General features: G+C 41.4%; 1 protein-coding gene across 2 annotated transcripts in view; it reads right to left on the bottom strand.

Moving 5' to 3' along the window:
- Nucleotides 1-6,924: 6,924 nt before the first annotated feature.
- Nucleotides 6,925-21,146, bottom strand: part of VWA5A (von Willebrand factor A domain containing 5A) — a 32,074-nt gene continuing 17,852 nt past the window's right edge. The window contains exons 12-19 of one of the 2 annotated variants that reach the window (XM_040255707.1): nt 19,566-19,680; nt 18,647-18,811; nt 18,272-18,372; nt 17,761-18,026; nt 14,575-14,703; nt 10,418-10,548; nt 8,743-8,869; nt 6,925-8,221 (exon numbers count right to left, since the gene is read on the bottom strand). In XM_040255707.1, coding sequence (XP_040111641.1) covers nt 8,142-8,221; nt 8,743-8,869; nt 10,418-10,548; nt 14,575-14,703; nt 17,761-18,026; nt 18,272-18,372; nt 18,647-18,811; nt 19,566-19,680 — 1,114 coding nt within the window. In that variant the 3' untranslated portion in view covers nt 6,925-8,141. The remainder of the gene's footprint in view (nt 8,222-8,742; nt 8,870-10,417; nt 10,549-14,574; nt 14,704-17,760; nt 18,027-18,271; nt 18,373-18,646; nt 18,812-19,565; nt 19,681-21,146) is intronic. The other variant, XM_040255708.1, reaches the window with a different exon arrangement.

Genomic DNA, 21,146 nt, shown 5'->3' with positions numbered 1-21,146 from the left:
CCCCAGGAATTATGGTTAGACCTCTCAAAGCCGCACTGCTATGGCCTAAAATTAAGCCAAAAGTGCCTTTAGGCAGTGGTCTGAATATATTTGTTTTTAATTTGTAAATGCCTCCTCCTGGTGACAAAAGAACATTTTTAGCTAATGGCAAATCAGCAGTAGCACTCCCTGAAGCAGCAGACCGTAAGTCTGAAATCATCATTTGAGGTTCTTTTAATGAGGCATTGACTGGTAACTGTTGTTGGGAGGGAACAAGGTTGGGGTAGGCGGGACGACAGGAGGACTGGGAGGAAAAGTCCCCGGTATTGTTTTTGGGCCCCAAGGACTTAGGCCCACAAGATAGTTTTTCGGTATCGGGTTGCCCATTTTGTCTGTTTTAGATTTGCACTCATTAGTCTAATGAAGCCCCTTTCTGCATCGACGGCAAGGTCTAGGAGGAGTCTTATTTTTCCCAGTAAAAGATCCATCTTTAGGAATTGTACTTTGATCAGCTTTTAATTTTTGACACTCTCTTTTTATATGACCAGGTTTTTTACAATGGAAGCAGTTACCTCTCTTTTGCGGTTTTATAGCTTTGGCCAAGGCTGTAGCAAAGACATTAGCCTGATGGTTTGTTTTTTCTATTTTCGAGTAGGCTCTGATATATTTAGCTATAGATGTACCCGGTCTTTTTGATGGTCTCAGTATATGTTTGCATTTAGTATTTGCATTTTTAAATGCTAAAGTTTGTAATAATATCTCTGAAATTTTATCTCTTTTTACAGCTCATTTACAGCTACCCTCAATCTTGCTAGAAAATCAGTATATGGCTCACTGGGGCCTTGCATTGTTTTAACAAAGGAGGGCTGGGCGTGGCCAGTAGGCACCACACGGCGCCATGCTCGTAAAAAAGACCTGGCAGACTTGTTGTAAGTCTTGATCAGAGTATTGAGCCAGTTTTTTTAAAGCCCAATAATGGCCTTTTCTCATTAACTTGTCTTCGAGAGGACCAGGGGGATTTTGTCTTTTATCAATCTGAGCCTGCTTTTTAGCCTTTTATTTTCACCAGTTACGAACTTGCAACCATTGAGAACCCTCCAAGACAGCTTGGGCAATAGGTTTCCAATCTAATGAAATGATTAATTTGCCTTTTTTCAATGATTTTAGCATAGCCAAAACAAAGGGAGATTGAGGACCGTATTGTGCTACTGCAGCTTTAAGATCTTTAAAAATTTTATATTTTAAAGGAGTGTATTGAATATTTATCACGTTGTCATCTTGCTGTCTCTGAATGGGAAATAATTGTGGAGGATCGATAAAACCACTAGGGGGAGCAGATAAGTCATCATCATGAAGCATAGACAAAGGAAAGGAGAACTGACAATGTTTTCTGCCCACATCGGGGCAGTGGGGAAAAGAGGAGCATTTAGTTTCATTATCAGTAGACAGCAAAGTCAAAGCCTGTCTTATAGCATTACATAAAGTCCATAACTTTAAAGGGATCACATTACCATTTTGATGTTGCTTTTTAAATTTTTTTTGCATTATTGCTAAACGTGATGAATTTTTTTTTAAAGTACAGGAGGCTCTAAGACCATACAATCTGCAAATAGACCCAGAAAAAAATCCAAAAACATTTTTTTTCATATTTAGGGATGGCATTGGAACAACATAGAACAAGACTCTTTTAAAGTTAATTGTAACTTTGTTTGATATTGAAACCAATGACAAGATTGCTCCACCAAGTGAAAGAGCTCACTCAATCGATGAGTCGAGACCTTAACGCCTATGGAGTGGAGAAGTCCTTTGACCAACTCCATGTATTGTGTCCGTAATGATGATGAGGAATTCCCCATGATATTTTTGAAAGTTCCCCTGCCTGCTAGGGTGAGGAATTCCCCAGGATTTTTCCAAAAGTTGCCCTGCTATGGATTTAAAATTCCCCCGGGGTTACTCACCCTTTTGGTTTCACTCGGGCCCCACGTTGGGCGCCAGATGTTGGAGATTACGAGTGAAATGACACAAAGACAAATCACGAGACACATAAGAGACAGACACCACTCCGGCCAGAGGAAAAAGAACCGCGCAAGCAAGTGAGCTTGCGGTTTATTTATATATAGCCCCCCTGGGCAGAATTCCAGACTGTATGACTAAGCCTTCTCAGCATAGCGCATGTGCACAAATGTTATCGTATAGCAAAAGGGAGTGAAATTTCTGCTTACTTCAGAGTCTGTCCAGAGCCCTTTCTTTCTTCTTATCACAAGAAGGGAATGTTCCCTTGTTTGCAAGGGACCATCAAACTCAAGGCTGTGTCTAGTCTCCTTGGCAGAACATCCTGCCTGCAAGCACATTCAGCCCACGCAGAGAGTCCAGTTTGCAGGCACATCTCCACTTTCCCTATTGTGGCCGCATTAACCCTTCATGAAGGAGAAACAAATACTCTCAGACAAACAAAATCTGAGGAAATCTATTTCCAGGAGAACTATTCTGCAAGAAATGTTAAAAGGAATTCTTCAGAAAGAAGGAAAATAATATATGTCAGAAACTCAGATCTACATAAAGAGAGAGTGTCAGAGAAGGAATAAATAAAGGTGAAATAAATATTTTATTTTTCTTAATCTAAAAGATAACTTTTTAAACTAATACTAATGCATGGGACATCATGAGAAATGCTGGGCTGGAAGAAGCACAAGCTGGAATCAAGATTGCTGGGAGAAATATCAATAACCTCAGATATGCAGATGACACCACCCTTATGGCAGAAAATGAAGAGGAAATAAAAAGCCTCTTGATGAAAGTGAAAGAGGAGAGTGAAAAAGTTGGCTTAAAGCTCAACATTCAGAAAACGAAGATCATGGCATCTTATTTGGGCTCCAAAATCACTGCAGATGATGACTGCAGCCATGAAATTAAAAGACGCTTACTCCTTGGAAGAAAAGTTATGACCCACCTAGATAGCATATTCAAAAGCAGAGACATTACTTTGCCGACTAAGGTCCGTCTAGTCAAGGCTATCTTTTTCCAGTGGTCATGTATGGATGTGAGAGTTGGACTGTGAAGAAGGCTGAGCCCTGAAGAATTGATGCTTTTGAACTGTGGTGTTGGAGAAGACTCTTGAGAGTGCAAGGAGATCCAACCAGTCCATCCTAAAGGAGATCAGCCCTGGGATTTCTTTGGAAGGAATGATGCTAAAGCTGAAACTCCAGTACTTTGGCCACCTCATGCGAAGAGCTGACTCATTGGAAAAGACTCTGATGCTGGGAGGGATTGGGGGCAGGAGGAGAAGGGGACGACAGAGGATGAGATGGCTGGATGGCATCACTGACTCAATGGACATAAGTCTGAGTGAACTCCAGGAGATAGTGATGGACAAGGAGGCCTGGCGTGCTGCGATTCATGGGGTCACAAGGAGTTGGACATGACTGAGTAACTGAACTGAATTGAACTGAATGCATTGGATAATTATAAAGAAATGAAGAACAATGCCACAATGAATGGGATGAAAGAACTATGAAAACTCTCTAACTCATCAAGGTACCTGAACTACATGTAAAGTAAGATAGTGCTATTTGAAGGTGGACCTGATTCGTTTTAAATATATATTGCAAATTCTAGGGAAACAACTAAAAAATACATACAAAGAAATGTAATTGATATGTTGAGAGTGGAGATAAAATGAAATCACATATAATGCTTAATTAAAACCAAAAGAAGTGGGAAAATGTTTAAAAACAGATGTAAGAAATAGAAAGCAAACTTAATAAATATTAAGCCAATTATATCACTGATTACAAAATGTGCTAACTAAAACTCAAAGATGGTCAGAGTAGCTAAAAACACAAGTGAAGTGAAGTGAATCACTCAGTCTTGTGCAACTCTTTGAGACCCCATGGACTGTAGCATACCAGGCTCCTCTGTCCATGGGATTTTCCAGGCAAGAGTACTGGAGTGGGGTGCCAGTGGTTAAGATTCCATGCTGCTAAGAGGGCACAGGTTCATTCTCTAGTTGAGATACTAAGATCCTGCATGCTATACAGTGTGGCCAAAAAAAAAAAAAGTGTGTGTGTGTATCACTAGAAACCTGATTTAATTATAAAGACTTATGTTAAAAGCAAAGAAATAGAGAAAATTATATATCAGGCTGCTGCTGCTGCTAAGTCGCATCAGTCGTGTCTGACTCTGTGCAACCCTGTAGACGGAAGCCCACCAGGCTCCTCTATATCAGGCTAAAACTAATCATAAAAAAGCTGGACTAACTATATTCATTTTAGACTAAGCAGATTTCAGAAAAAGGAAAATAATCAGAGATAAAGGTACATATTACAACATAATCATTATGTACCATTATGTACCATTATGTACATAATGTACATCATTACATAGTGATAAAAGGTGCATATTACATAATGATAAAATCCAAAATGTGTATGTGCCTAATAAGAGAACATCAAAATGCATGAGGTAAAAACTGATAGAACTGAAAGGAAAAACAATATATGGGGCATTGCATGGAGTTTTTTTTCTTGTCAATCAGGTACTTCAAGCAGATGGGCTGATTTTAAGGGAGCCATGGCTGAGCTGGGAGAGAAACAGCAGATGCTAAATAATCTCCATCATGACTGTTGTTGTTGCTAAGTCACTTCAGTCGTATCCATCTCTGTGTGACCCCATAGACAGCAGTCCACCAGGCTCCCCCATCTCTGGGATCCTCCAGGCAAGAACACTGGAGTGGGTTGTCATTCCCTTCTCCAATGCATGAAGGTGAAAAGTGAAAGTGAAGTCTGTCAGTCATGTCCGAATTAGTGACCCCATGGACTGCAGCCTACCAGGCTCCTCCGTCCATGGAATTTTCCAGGCAAGAGTGCTGGAGTGGGTTGCCATTGCCTTCTCCAAGAGGATCTTCCTGACCCAGGGATCCATCCCAGGTCTCCTGTATTGGCAGGAGGATTCTTTACCATCTGAGCCACCAGGGAAGCCCTTGGTGAAAATACCAATGGGTTTATTAATAAGTCTCTGTAGAACAGCGTACCCTGCCCTGAAGGCACTAGACTCAGTCTGAGTGGGAGAATCTTGAGGCCATGTTATCTGCCTTCCCTCTGGCCAAGTCTGCAGCAGCCAGGAAACTACAGCAACAGGGTGAGGAAAACCAATAAGAGAGCAGCTTCCTTCCCAGGCTCCTTGCCCAGATCATCAGTTCCTGACAGCACAGATGGTGTTTGACATTTTTCTAAACCGTGAAGTACCAGCCTTGAACGTGGGCTTCAGTGCAGGTGATAAAATATCTTTGTTGGTTCTGAAGATAAACACTTGTTTAGATCTGAAGAATGTATAGTTGGTACAACATTCTATAACACAAGAGCACAACTAGAAAAATAAAAGCATGGGCGTTCATAGTTTATACTTTAAAATGGGAGTTGATTCTGCAATTTAAAGAAGACACAAGGAAGACATAAGTAAGATCCTTTGTTTTGGTTTTTGCTCAGTTGCTCAGTCCCAGCTCTTTGCAACCCTATGGACTAGAGCCCACGAGGCTCCTCTATCCATGGGATCTTCCAGACAAGAATACTGGAGTGGGTTGCCATATCCTTCTTCTGTTTTTTGTTTTGTTTTGTTTTAGAAGTTCCTAAGTCTCAAGTCTGGAAGCTGAGGGTGAGCAAAGGAGAGATGAACAATGAATGGAATAGTCAACATCCTGCACAATAAATGTAAAGGACTGTCATTTTGTGGAAGAGGGTAATTGTGCAAGTGTCATGGTCCTTAAGAACCTGTCTTTTCTGTCATTACATTGATAGGGACTATCTAGATCATGGGTCTCCAGCTTCTGGGATCTAATGCTTGGTGATAGGAGGTGGAGCTGATATAATAATAATAGAAATAAAGTGCACAATAAATGTGCTTGAATTATCCTGAAACCAATTATCCCCGTCCCCATCACCCCAGGTCCATGGAACAATTCTTCCACAAAACTGGTCCTTGGTGCCCAAAAGTTGGGGGACCTCTGATCTAGATGACAAACTTGAATGCAAGCCTATTTTATGAAAAGATTAAGCCCTTATTTCTCTAAGTTCAATGTGTGTACAAATCACCTGGTGAACTTGTGAAAATGCAGGTTTTGATACTGTAGTTTCTGGGGTTGCCTAAAATTCCGCATTTCTAGCAAGCTTCTCAGTGATGTCAGGGCCATATTGCATGGGTTGCACTCAGCTGTAGTAAACTTGGAAGAAAGTCTTGGGAGGTGGGTCACCACTGTGCAAGTCAGGCAAATCTTCCTAATGCCAGTTCTTGCAAAAGCCAAACAGGACTCAGCTCTGGGCCATTCTCCACCTAAGTGAACAGATATTGTGGTCTTGCACAGAATGCTTGAATATTCAAGATGAAAGTAGTAACAGAATTCTAGTTTAATCCCTTAGTTGTAGGATGGGAATTCTAAGATCCTGAAGGTAAAATCATTTGTCCCTCCTCACATGACTATTTAAATGTATGGTTAGGATTCCAACAGTGGTTTTCTGGCCAGTGCTCTTTACCTGCCTCATATAAGATAGGAAGCCAGGGACTTCCCTGGTGGTCCAGTGGTTAAGAATCCACTTGTGATGCAGGGGACACAGGTTCAGCCCCTGGTCAGAGAACTATGATCCCATATGCCTCAGGGCAACTGAGCCCACGCACCACAACTAGAAAGTCCATGTGCTGCAATAAAGATTACACACGACACAGTAAAGACCTGCATACCACAACCAAGACCCAATGCAACCAAAATAAATATATATATATATATATTTCTCATTTTTAAAATGACAGGAAACCAGCCTACAACAGAAGATAGGAGGAAAGGACACAGCATGAACAATAGAGGCACCAGAAATTTGGTTGGAAAAAACAAGGGATAATAAAAACTGATGCAGGTTCAGTGGGTAAGTCTATAAAGAAAGACCAAATACAACAAAGTGCAGGGTAGAGATGGCCATTTTAATATTGATATGATAGCATTTTAGGAGGCAACACGTCATTTCCACCAGGATAGAGTATATGGGACATAAGTTTCAGAAACACAAGGAGCTTCTTTCTTCCTCACGGGGTGAGTGGTCTAGGTGGAGGTCTCAGAGGAAATTGCCCTTCAACTTGTTTTTTCCTATATTATATGAGGTCAGATCTGGACTTAGAAGCCTCATGAGTTCAGACTAGGACTAAGGAGTCCATTAGTGCTTTCTTACTAAGTTGTTTAAGGATTAAGGAAAAACAGGTCTCTATCAGACATAACTTAACCCAAGTCACCAAGGCAGTGGGAGGAAAGGCATGTAGCAGAGGCAAACAAAGCCCAAGCAGGATCAATCAAGAAAGTCCCCAAGAAATAAAGGGTGGGATGAACTGGGATAGTAGTGTTGAAACATACATATTACAATATGTAAGACCAATAGCTAGTGGGAAGTTGCTGTATAATGCACACAGCTCACCCCGGTATTCTGGGATAAGCTAGAGAGGTAGGATGGGGTGGAGGGTGGAAGGGAGGTTCAAGAGGTAGGGGCCATATGTATACTTATGGCTGATTCACACTGTTGTATGGTAGAAACCAACACAACACTGTAAAGCAATTATCCTCCAAATTAAAAAAAAATTTTTTTTTAAAGAAGTTCCCCAAGTGCCAGATCTCACAGTGGACCCCTGAGTCTCCCTCTTTGTGATCTTAAGCTTATATTCATCCCAGTGTTGGCTTTCTACCTCCCCTCCAACTCTTCTTCTGGTCCAGTCTGGTCCTGACAAGTACCTAAGAACAAAAACAGACAGGAAAAAAGTGCAGAGAGTTCTCTAATTCAAGCATTCCCTGAACATCATTGCTACAATCTTTAGTCTGGAGTCCACATCACCTGTGTTCCATGTGGTCATTCTGGAAAATTGAGGAGGAACGTTATAGCCTAGGAATGCTTTGAATTCCTCCAAGAAAGGGAACAGATTCTGGGACCCGTGACACTCGGCTGAGAGTATGAGCTGGGGAAGGAAAAGCACATTCGAAGAGAACCTGACACTAAGAGGCAAGAGGGTGTGGCCGCCCACTGCTCGTGTGATAAGGAGCTGCCAGGACAGGTGTAAACTACAGAAACTTCAGAGAAGAGACGGTGAAGGCAAGGACTGTAGCATAGCAGAGGCACTTCTTCTGGACGGTCTCCTCAGGGGCCGAAGATGGCAGGATCCACAGAAGATTTCACGAAAGCAATTGCAGCTTTCACAAGCTCGTGCCTGATGGACCCTGGTAGAGGAGGAAACAAAAATGAGGGCTGAGGGACAGCGATGAGAGGACAGGCTCTCCTCCCAGGCTCCCCTAAACTCTTCAGCATCTTGCCTGAGCCCTACTTAGCAGTCTTCAATACCCCTGACTTTTTTCTCCCTAGTGCCCAGGCTCCCTCTAATCTTCTCCAGCCCCAGAAATATTCAGCAGCGGTGAAACGATAAATACCCAGGGAATAAGGGCTCCACATGCAGTCCTATGCTCAGTACAGCGTATTTTCACTTCACGTCCTTCTCACAGCTCACACTCCCCACCCGTGTCCCCTTCCCTCTACACCCACCTCCTCCACTCCCCCAATTTCAGGTTGCACCCTCATCCAACCAGTTGGGGCACCAGGAAAGGTCTGAACCAGGATGGTCAGGAAGGGAAATATGGGGACCCTATCTTGGTAACCCTCTATCAGGTTTAGAGGCTCAATGCCTGGGATGACGGCTAGCTTCTTAAACATGGGGAAAGATGGGGTCTTAAGACTGGGTTCCTACCTGCGTGGATGTGAATCCAGGCCACTGCCTTCCTTTCCAGAAGCTCCCACTCACAATCCATGTCCTTAGCGTTGTCATGCAGCCAGAGCACTGCCAGGACTGTGGCCCAGCTTGAAGAATTCACATCCTGTACCACAGAGAGAGATTTCCCTGAGGCCCTCAGGTTAAGTTCAGGGACTCCCCTCATGGCCCAGTGCTTAAGAATCTGCCTGCCAATGTAGGGGATTTGGGTTCAATTCCTGGTCAGGGAACTAAGATCCCACGTGCTGCGGGGCAACTAAACCCATGCGCCCTGCAGCCAGAGTCTGTGCACTGCAACGAAAGATCCCTCACAATGCAACTAAGACCCGACACAGTCAAACAAATAAGTGTTTTTTTAAAATTCAGATTCTTTATTGAAGGACTCTTCATTATTGATCCAGTTACCATGAGAAGGAAGGAAATGTTAGTCGGACACGTCTTGTTCTCAATGAAACCAAGTTAGAACTTCACGATTCTCATATCTTCTTCCACTTACTTGTAAATTATCCCTTTAATTATTTGTTTTAGAATAATTATTTCAAGAGAATTATAATGCTAGACACATATATAACTTTAAATGCCCAAGCAGCCACATGTAAAAATAAAGATGTATGATTATTTAATATATTGCATTTAACAATATATTCAGAATATTATTTTAACATGTAATCAATTTAAAAATAATTATCAAGAATGGTTTACATTTTTATGTTGTCTTTGAAATCAGTTTGTCTTTCACAACTATAGCACATTTCAATTCAATGGAAAATTTAATTTCTCACTTGCATTTGTCACATTTCAAAGCTCTTAGAGGCCACAGGTGACTAGTGGATACTATATTAGATGAGGGCATTATAGCATTTAAAATTTATTTAATCACCTTCCACATTTTGAAAATTCAGCATGATGGGTGTCCTTCAAGTTTTTGGCATTCGTCTCATGTCTCATTTGGCGTATATCTCAATATTCAACAATTTCTCAATTAGAAGATTCAGTAAGTTACCTTGAAATTCTTGAATATAATTTGTCCTCATCAGCATACTTGAACACATTTGAAATAACTGAGTTCTCCCTATTGATACTTCACCTATCCTAACTTTGATGAAATTCTATTAATTTCTGAACCACCCTGTTTAGGAGAAAGAACATGGATTCTGAAGACAGATAGTCTTAGATTGAATCCAGCTCTGCCACTGACTAGCTGAGTACACTCAAAGATATTGTCATACTTCTTTGAACCCTGGTTTATTCATCTATTAAGCACAGAATGAGTAGGATTTACCATATTTAATTGATTGATCAATAAATAAGGTCATGAAGGGAAGTGCAATGCACAGTGGCTGGCATAGAGTAATTGCTCAATAAATATAAGTAATTATAACTAAGATAACTGGCAGAAAAAGTAGTTAAAGAGGATTTTTGCTTTCCCTCTGTCATCCATCAACTATAAACCATCAACTTCTACTAGCACACTAATTCCTTATTCTTTCTGCTCCAGCACAGCCAGAAAAATCTTCAACTTCTATTTATCAGAAATTAGTCTATGACCTCTTGTATTCTCCTTCCTCAGGTGAGTCATGATTCACCCCAACTCTCATTACTCACCTCAACCTCACAAAAATATATATACTCTCTTTTCTTCTCTGAATCTCACCTTGTCAGGAAGTGCAGCCTGTATGTCTTCCAACTTCATACCCAGGACCAAAGCCAGACCTTCATTCAGATCCCAGGAACCATCTGCCTTTTGAAGGGAAATCAACTGTACAAGACGATTATCTTCAATGACTGTGGGGGAGAAGAAAAGAGAGGATGGGAGATTATGGTGCTAATGGCCCCTGAGCATCCTGAGAGACAGGTCTGAATTCAGAGACAGGATGCAGTGAGAGCCCAGCGCTAAACAGATACCACAAGATCCTCATTTTAGTCTTGTCCCCTAGGACACATGCCCTCTCTTGACAATGCAGGCCACTCAGGTGACACACTGACAGCACTGAAACATTCAGTAACAAGGGAAAGATACAGGCCACTAAAGAACCCACATGATGGTGCTGTTTAGGTCTTACCCAGTCCTGTTAATATTATTTTAATTTTTTAAATTAATTTTTATTAGCATGTAGTTGCTTTACAATGTCATGTTAGTTTCTACTCTACAGCAAAATAAACAGGACTGGGTAAGACTTAAACAGCACCATCATATGGGTTCTTTAATGACCTGTATCTTTCCCTCGTTGAATTTTTAATTTCTTTCCCATGTAGGTCACCACAGAGCATTGAGTAGAGTTCCTTGGGCTATACATTCGGTTCTCACTAGTTATCTATTTTATACACAGCATCAGTCATGTTTAAATGGGCCTTAAAACTTTAGGTATATTGAAAAATTCTAGACAAATGTGGTTTGGATTTCAATTATCGAAATTTCCAAAGAAAGCAGGTATTATGGAAGCTCTCAACAGTCTACCTCAAAGAATAGCCTAGTGTCCAATCCTGGCGGTATGAAAATTGCTTAAAGGCCACAAAATTTTCATAGAAAGTATCTCACATCTGGCTATCAATCCTATGAGATGATGTACTTACAGCAACTTAGAAAATCAGTAGGTAAGAAAAACTGTAACCAAAGAAACAGTTCCACTCCAATGGAAAAAGAAAAAATACCTAAGGCTCTGATTTCAACAGTCTTAGTTTGAAACTCAGCACTGTTAACACTCAAAATGTAACAGTTCTTTAACAGGAATCTCAGCCTTCTCTGTAAATTCAAGACAATAGAGCCTAACACACGACAAAGAATGTAAACTACTTGGAAGGCCACTAATTAGCTCTCTATAAATAGTCATTGCTAATTAATTCATAAAAACCAGCAGCTTATTCTCATGGGTAATTTTTCTTTTTACTTTGGTAAAAGGATTCATAAGTGAGAAAGCTCAGAGTGGGAATATTCTAAGTTACTGAAATAGTAGGACACTACAGACAACCAACATAAACTATTGGTTTGTCCAAAAAATCTTCCAAAACATCTTATGGAAAAACCCAAATGAACTTTTTGGACAACCCAAGAAGGTTCTTGTGACAACCCAAGAAGGTGAGGAGCTGTGCAGATGAGTGAGCTAAGGCGCTAATAAATGAACTAATTTGCCTAAAACTCCACAACAACTGGGAGTACAGAGATCTGAATCTACCTTAGACCCTGAAGCTGTGATAATCTAATGAGAATGAGTGCCAAATAAGATTTTAAAGAATGAAATAATTGTACAGCACAAACTCTGGCTACAAAACTGGAGAGACTAGAAAGAAATGTCCTGTAAGCCTATTTTAATAGAAAAGACATCCCTTCATGGTGAAATGTACTTAAGATTCCATTTGTTATGTACATGTAAAGCCAGCTACTTGAAACAAAAGGCAGTGAGCAAGGAACACTCTTTGGTGACAGACGATCATCAGACAGTATCCAGAAGACCCATTTGTAAACCCAGTCTGTACAAGAATGGCAGTGTAGCAGGGGCCCACACATGGTGAGCTGTGCAGGAGGAGGGCCCCAGCCCATAGGCAAGGAGTGTGAGCTGAGATGGCAACGTGGTTTATCTATCTAAGGCTCAACTCAGACTCTACTGGGTAGGTTTCAGGGTCATAAGCTGTAGGGACTGACCCGGGCAAATATAGGGACTGGACAAATCTCACCCTCTGCCTGCTGCTTTTCAAATAGGTAACTTCCTGGTAGAGAAAGTCACAGGGCTCCCCTGGTGGCTCAGGTGTAAAGAATCCACCTGCCAATGCAGGCGACACAGGTTCGATCCCTGGGTAGGGAAGATTCCCTGGAAAAGGAAATGGCAACCCGCTCTAGAATTCTTGCCTGGGAAATCCCATGGACAGAGGAGCCTGGCAGGGTACCGTGCAAAGAGTCAGACACGACTGAGCGACTAAACAACAACAAAGAAAGCCACAAGATAGCAGAGAATTAAGAGGACACTAATAGATGGAGAAATACCATGTTCATGGATCAGAATAATCAATATAGTGAAAATGAGTATACTACCCAAAGCAATCTACAGATACAATGCAATCCCTATCAAGCTACCAGTGGTATTTTTCACAGAACTAGAACAAATAATTTCAAGATTTGTATGGAAACACAAAAAACCTCGAATAGCCAAAGCAATCTTGAGAAAGAAGAATGGAACTGGAGGAATCAACTTGCCTGACTTCAGGCTCTACTACAAAGCCACAGTCATCAAGACAGTATGGTACTGGCACAAAGATAGAAATATAGATCAATGGAACAAAATAGAAAGCCCAGAGATAAATCCACACACATATGGACACCTTATCTTTGACAAAGGAGGCAAGAATATACAATGGAGTAAAGACAATATCTTTAACAAGTGGTGCTGGGAAAACTGGTCAACCACTTGTAAAAGAATGAAACTAGATCACTTTCTAACACCACACACAAAAATAAGCTCAAAATGGATTAAAGATCTAAATGTAAGGCCAGAAACTATAAAACTCCTAGAGGAGAACATAGGCAAAACACTCTCCGACATACATCACAGCAGGATCCTCTATGATCCACCTCCCAGAATTCTGGAAATAAAAGCAAAAATAACAAATGGGACCTAATTAAAATTAAAAGCTTCTGCACAACAAAGGAAAATATAAACAAGGTGAAAAGACAGCATATGGAATGGGAGAAAATAATAGCAAATGAAGCAACTGACAAACAACTAATCTCAAAAATATACAAGCAACTTATGCAGCTTAATTCCAGAAAAATAAATGACCCAATCAAAAAAATGGGCCAAAGAACTAAATAGACATTTCTCCAAAGAAGACATACGGATGGCTAACAAACACATGAAAAGATGCTCAACATCACTCATTATTAGAGAAATGCAAATCAAAACCACAATGAGGTACCACTTCACACCAGTCAGAATGGCTGCGATCCAAAAGTCTGCAAGCAATAAATGCTGGAGAGGGTGTGGAGAAAAGGGAACCCTCTTACACTGTTGGTGGGAATGCAAACTAGTACAGCCACTATGGAGAACAGTGTGGAGATTCCTTAAAAAATTGCAAATAGAACTGCCTTATGACCCAGCAATCCCACTGCTGGGCATACACACCGAGGAAACCAGAATAGAAAGAGACACATGTACCCAATGTTCATCGCAGCACTGTTTATAATAGCCAGGACATGGAAACAACCTAGATGTCCATCAGCAGATGAATGGATTAGAAAGCTGTGGTACACATACACAATGGAGTATTGCTCAGCCAGTATAAAGAATACATTTGAATCAGTTCTAATGAGATAGATGAAACTGGAGCCAATTATACAGAGTGAAGTAAGCCAGAAAGAAAAACACCAATACAGTATACTAACACATATATATGGAATTTAGAAAGATGGTAATGATGACCCTGTATGCGTGACAGCAAAAGAGACACAGATGTGTAGAGCGGACTTTTGGACTCTGAGGGAGAGGGAAAGGGTGGGATGATTTAGGAGAACGGCATTGAAACATGTATACTATCATGTAAGAAATGAATCGCCAGTCTATGTTCGATGCAGGATACAGGATGCTTGGGGCTGGTGCATGGGGATGATCCAGAGAGATGATATGGAGTGGGAGGTGGGAGGGGGGGTTCATGTTTGGGAACTCATGTACACCTGTGTCGGATTCATGTCAATGTATGGGAAAACCAATACAGTATTGTAAAGTAAAATAAAGTAAAAATTAAAAAAAAAAAAAGATAGAGAATTGAAGATCTGCTCTTCAGTTCCCATAGAAAAGAGGGTAAGACTGAGGCCCATCTCACCTGGACCATGAGTTTCCGCATTGGTCTTTTTGGCAGAAGCACAAGACTTTGGCTTCTCAAGACAGGCCTCTGATAAGGATGTGCATTTCTTCTCTTGTCTATGACCAAGACACATGCGTCTTCTTTGTCCTATACAGGCGGTAGACAAACACTGGTCAAAAAAAGTCCCTGGAAAGATGCTCAGGTAGAGAGAACAGGCTCTGTTTAATCACAGGCTTAAAAGGATCAGGATCACGACTATTCTGCTGGTGGGACACCCCTCAGTAATGAGTGATCATCGGTGGGCCGAGGAGGAGGATGGAAGCGGGAAAAGGCCTCTGAATGAGCTGAAAAACACCAGTGTTAACCAGTGTAGAGACTAAGGTGCCCTCTATGCTTGGGTGTAGCCAAAGGCCCTGGATAATTTGAGAACCTCCTAACCAGATCAGTTCTGCCACTGGCTCTATTATGCATTTTTTTCTTCTACGATAAGCCCACATCCTGCACACAATGTTACCCTCTGAATGCTTTGTTCTTTGTCTTCTGGAACTCTTGACACAGGACAAAGACCTCTTCCGCATCGTGAGTTTCATCACAAGAGGCTTCTTCAGACCACATAACTTAAAACTGTTAAAACCTGTTCCTCCCCTACCCCCTCAAATTGCTCGAGGTGCCATATCCCAAGTCCCCAGGTTTGGGAGGTGTGGGTGGAAACCACTTCATTCCCAAAAGCTGCAGCCAGGTCACCAGTCTGCCAATCTCACCTGGGTTACCCTCCTCATATCCTTGCTGCTTTCAGCCTCCAACCTCTCTGTCACTTCCCATCATCCACTGGAGTGTCTGAAAGATCACAGACTTGCACTTCATTGCAGGCTGCATCACCTTGAGAGATGTCAACACCTATCTATGCAGATAACCTGTCCAACACCCTACTTTAAAACTTCTTGACTTCTTCAATCGAATGGCTTCAGCCTCCCCTCTTCTTCACCACTCCCTCCCAAGTCAGAATCTTATTATCAAGCAAATTGTTCCATTTATACAAAATAAACTTTAAAAATATTCTACTTTTAAAATACAGGATCCACTTTTCCCAGTTTCTTTTCTTGTTATTGGTTATGCTTTTTAATTGGAGAATAATTGCTTTAGAATGTTGTGTTGGCTCCTGCTGTCAGTTCAGTTCAGTTCAGTCGCTCAGTCGTGTCCGACTCTTTGAGACCCCATGAATCGCAGCATGCTAGGCCTCCCTGTCTGTCACCATCTCCCGGAGTTCACTCAGACTCACGTCCATCGAGTCTGTGATGCCATCCAGCCATCTCATCCTGGGTCGTCCCCTTCTCCTCCTGCCCCCAATCTCTACCAGCATCAAAGTCTTTTCCAATGAGTCAACTCTTCGCATGAGGTGTCCAAAGTACTGGAGCTTCAGCTTTTGCATCATTCCTTCCAAAGAAATCCCAGGGTTGATCTCCTTCAGAATGGACTGGTTGGATCTCCTTGCAGTCCAAGGGATCCTCAAGAGTCTTCTCCAACACCACAGTTCAAACGCATCAATTCTTCGGCACTCATCCTTCTTCACAGTCCAACTCTCACATCTATACGTGACCACAGGAAAAACCATAGCCTTGACTAGACGGACCTTAGTAGGTAAAGTAATGTCTCTGCTTTTGAATATACTATCTAGGTTGGTCATAACTTTTCTTCCAAGGAGTAAGCGTCTTTTAATTTCATGGCTGCAGTCACCATCTGCAGTGAATTTGGAGCCCAGAAAAATAAAGTCTGACACTGTTTCCACTGTTTCCCCATCTATTTCCCATGAAGTGATGGGACCAGATGCCATGATCTTCAATTCAGTTGTAACTGTGTGTGTATACGTATGTAGCTTCTACATCTGGAGCCTCTCTCACCCACTATTTCACCCCTCTAGGTCATCGCAGAGCACCGGGCTGAGTTCTCTGTGCTACGCAGCAGCTAGCTATTTTACACATGGTAGTGTATATATGGCAATGCTACTTTCTCAACTTGATCCACACTCTCCTTCACTTCCTGTGTCCATATGTCCATTCTCTACGTCTGCGTCTCTATTCCTGCCCTGCAAACAGGTCCATCAGTACCATTTTTCTAGATTCCACATATATGCATTAACATAGTGATATTTGTTTTTCTCTTTCTGACTTACTCCACTCTGTATAACAGGCTCTATGTCTTTGACCTCATCTGGATTCTAAATCTGTTTCCCCTATTTTTTTTTTCCCTATGTAACACTTCCTTCTATCTTTACTTTCTCCCCTACTTAGCTTAAATCTCAGGTCCAACACAATACTACTCTCTCATCAATATCAATTCTATGTCTCTAATGTCCTTTTCATCACACCCATCTGACAAAACCCCAACCTCAGTATTAAGCCAACACTCTACCTGCTTCATTCTTATACTAAAGCTCCTGATTCCTTTTAGTAGTTCGGTGCCACTAAAAAAGTCAAGGAATCAAAACTAAACTGGACTTTCAACATCATGCTGGGTCTCCCTTGCTGTGTGTAGGTTTTCTCAAGTTGCAGCAAGCAGGCTTCTCATTGCAGTAGTTTCTCTTGTTGTGGATTCCAGGATGAGCAGGCTTAAGTAGTTGCAGCACATGGGCTCAGTAGTTGCAGCTCCTGAGTTCTAGAGCACAGGTTCCACAGTTGCCACTCATAGGCTTAGTTGCTTCACAGCATGTGTGATCTTCCTGGACCAGGGATCAAACCTGGGTCTCCTACACTGGCAAGTGGATTCTTAACCACTGAGTCATCAGAGGAGCCTCACTTATACCCTTTGTCATCCTGTAATATGGATTGTTTCTTGATCCAAGCCAATAAAACTGTTCTTCATTAGATTGGCAAGGGCTTCTTTGATATTTATCCAGTAGCTCTTTTTCAGCTTTCATCTTGACTTTTTTGCAGTATCTAATATTTTGATGAACCCATCTGAATATCCTTTGTTTTGAATATACATTCATTTATTGTCTTCCCACTTCATTTCTTCTTAATTTCATTTGGAAAATCCTTTGCCATCTATCCCTAGATACTTGGGATACCTAGTTCATGGGATTGCAAAGAATCAGACATGTCTCAGCAACTGAACAACAAGGACCTTTCACAAACTTTTGCTTTAAATCCTGTGTTCAGATGTCCAGAGGCCCTTCTTTTGCATGAGTTTGAATGGGGTAAAACTTACCAGTTCCACACCTCAATGGTGACAAGGATTGCATCGCTGGGGCAGCATACATCAGCATTGGCCTTGGAACATCTCGAGGAGCCAGTGGCCCCTGAATTGGCTTGCTGAAATCCTTGTTGACAGCAAGGAAAGCCGTGTGGGAGCTTATGACTCCAGACTCCATGCTAACTTTCAACACATCTTTTTTATCACCTGCTGGAGTTTCCCTGAGGCCCATGTCCTTGGTCTGCAGAAAAGATTTGGCTGCAAGTCGGTGAATGGTGAGGCTAAAAAAAAAAAAATCCTGTGACTTAGGGACGCACACAAAAGTCAGTTGTATGGGACCCTCAAAAGTTAAGGCTGAAAAGGAGGGAAAAACCAGATTAGGGGAAGAAAAAGAGATAAATGGGTTAGGAAGGAGAAGTGATGGTAGGGCCACTACTAAACCCCAAAATAAGAGAAGGAAATCAACTCTGAAGGATGGCAGAGACCAAACAAGAAAGAAAATAGCAAAGGAACACTGAATTCTCACTTGGCATCAAGCTTGGGTTGTAGGGAAAATGTCACTTTATTCTCCAGACTCTCTCCTTGGAGTGTGTACTTGAGGCAAACTTCTCCTGTTGCCTCTGCTGGCTACAAATTAGAGAAGGGTAAAAATGGCAGAGGAAGAGATTAAAAGAAAGGATAGCTATGGGGCAGCTCCCCAACCCAACCCATTAAATTTCTGACAGGGAACCAGGCCACTCAAGAAATCAGAGACTTGAAATAATAGAGAAGGGCTGGGCTGACTCTACCTGTCAAGGGAAATCTCCTGATGAGACTCTACCAGCTTTCATGGAATTGCCCAGAGCAGAGTTTAGGACAATAGCTACTCTGACTAGAGGAACAGACAAGAATGAGAACTCACCGGCATTGTCCCGGTCAACTGGGCATAGAGGATTAATCTCTGACCCCTAAAGAGGACAGTCTGTTCTGGGGAAAGCATTTTAGCAGACAGACCATCAGGCAAATCCCAGCTGAGAGAAACATCGTCTACCACGGGCTGCAAAGAACGTTTCAGGGCTCTAAGTGCCTGGTGAAGGAAAAAGACCAGAATAAGCACAAAACATAAAAACAGCAACAATACTACTAATAACTGAATATCACATACCAACTGTTATGCAATGTAATACATGATACACCTATTCCTTAATACTATCTACATCAGGACATGGGCATTATTACTCTTGCTTTACAAATGAGGAAACTAACATTGAGAGATTGAATGACATAATTTTGAAGGAAGGAAGGAAATGTCTGGGAAAGGAAACCCAGGAGAGGTAGGGATTGGATAAGAGATCTGGCAAAGAGGAATTTAGAAATATAACGAGAGGTGGAAGATGCCTTCCCTTGTGTATATGAAGCAAATGGACTATCAATCTACCACCTCTTCTAGTCTACCAGACCTATTACTGCTGTTCCTTCATCTTTACTTTGTAGTATTTGCACAGAAGATGGGGTTCAATACCAAAAGAGGCCCTAAAGCAAACACCTAGAATCTCAATCATGACATTCAAAATTCAGTTTCTCTGTTTCGGGTCTTAAACCCAAAGCCCTAACCTATTCCAGCATCTTGGCTCTGGGCCTCCAACTACTACAACCAGATGCCATTTCTTCCAAAACTATATACTAGGCTCCTTCTGCATAAGGCTGAAAGTAGCCCCATTAAGTATATAGCCCAAGTCCTTGGGGATATAAGAAAACGAATGCTGGCAGAGAGTTGTTGCCCCACTCTGCTTCACACTCTCCTTATATTGCCACCTCTAGACACAAGGCCTGTCCCTCACCTTGGCTTGCATTCTCTCCTTGCCTGTGATAAATTCTGAAGTGCCCCGTGACACCCGGGCAATGCCTTTTACTAGGCTGGTGGAGACTCCTTCACCAATACCAAATGAAAAACATCTGGAATTATAAAAGAAGACATTAGAGACAGGCACTAAAAAGTGAATTTATAAAATTAACACAAAACGATCAAAAATACATGAAGAGATAGTTTTCTTCCTTGACCAAAAGTATGAGCTACCATTTATTGAGCATATTTCAGGGGACCAGATACCTTAAATTAATGATGCAATTTAATCATCATAAGGTTCCTAAGAGATAAGCTAACATCTCATTTTCACAGGTAAGGAGCTAAGGCCCGAAGAACTTAAAAAATATGTCCAAGATCACATATCTATGAAAAAGCAGAAACTGCATTGAGCACTAGTCTGATCATAAGATGCCCCTGGCAAGCCACTATATTACACTGAATCTGGAAGCAGAAAAAAACAAACTAATAGGACTGCATCCTCATCAATTATTTTAATAATCAATCCAAAGAATTAATCAGAAATCAGAAGTTAGGAAAACCAGACACTGCCATGAGTGTTTGACTAACACTGTACCGAAACCACATCTACCCTCAAAAGGCTAGTGTTATGAAAAGTGAAAGTGTCAGTTGTTTAGTCATGTCCGACTCTTTACAACCTCATGGACCATAGCCTGCCAGGATCCTCTGTCCATGGAATTCTCCTGGCAAGAATACTGGAGTGGGTTGCCATTCCCTTCTCCAGGAGATCCTCCTGATTATTCAGGGATCAAACCCTTGTCTCCTGCATTGCAGGCAGATTTTTTACCATCTGAGCCACCAGAAGAAAAGTGCCTCCTGCTCTTTTAACTGGAGGGTCCTCTCCCCACCCTTGTCGATGTGCACCAAATAGCTTTTAAACCACAAACAGATTCCCAAATAAGACTGTCTATAAGCAGAGATACTACAAATATAAGCATTTTTAAGGGTATGAAAAATAGTTTTCATTATATGAAATTAATACATTATAATTTTGGCCTATAAATCCATCTCTTTTTTATCAGGTTAATGTGAGTCATCATCCCCATATCTAAAAAGTGAATTTATGCAGAGCTAAGAACCCGACATCCAACTGTAGGAACCTAACTGTGATCAAGCCCTCCAGAGACCACAGCCTGCCAGCATACTGGTATTATCTTCTTCAAATTCTCAACATGATCTCTAAATTGTTTTTTTGGTTGTTGTTTTTGGTAAGAAAGAAAGAACATATTCATAAACCAGAGATATGTGAAAAAAGACACTGGAGCAAGTTAAAAGGGCTTACACTGACCAAACCTAGAAATTCTGAGAATCTAAATAGAGAATGAGAGCAATGAATCTTTAAAAAATGAAAAATAATAGAAGAATCCAAAAGTACACATTGATACAACAACAACAAAAAAGGTGGGGGGGGCGGGGACGGAGGTAGTCAGGAAGAGAAAATTCCTCTTTACAGTAGGATGCCAAGTAATAAATATAGAAAAGTTGACAGAATTGAAAAAAATCACCATTTTGTAACCACTAACAGCAATCTGGGCAA

The sequence above is a fragment of the Oryx dammah genome, unplaced genomic scaffold (genome assembly GCF_014754425.2).
Source record: "Oryx dammah isolate SB20612 unplaced genomic scaffold, SCBI_Odam_1.1 HiC_scaffold_15, whole genome shotgun sequence".
Classification (NCBI taxonomy): domain Eukaryota; kingdom Metazoa; phylum Chordata; class Mammalia; order Artiodactyla; family Bovidae; genus Oryx; species Oryx dammah.
Note: the sequence above shows the minus strand (reverse complement) of the source record. Positions and strands in the feature narration are given on the sequence as shown.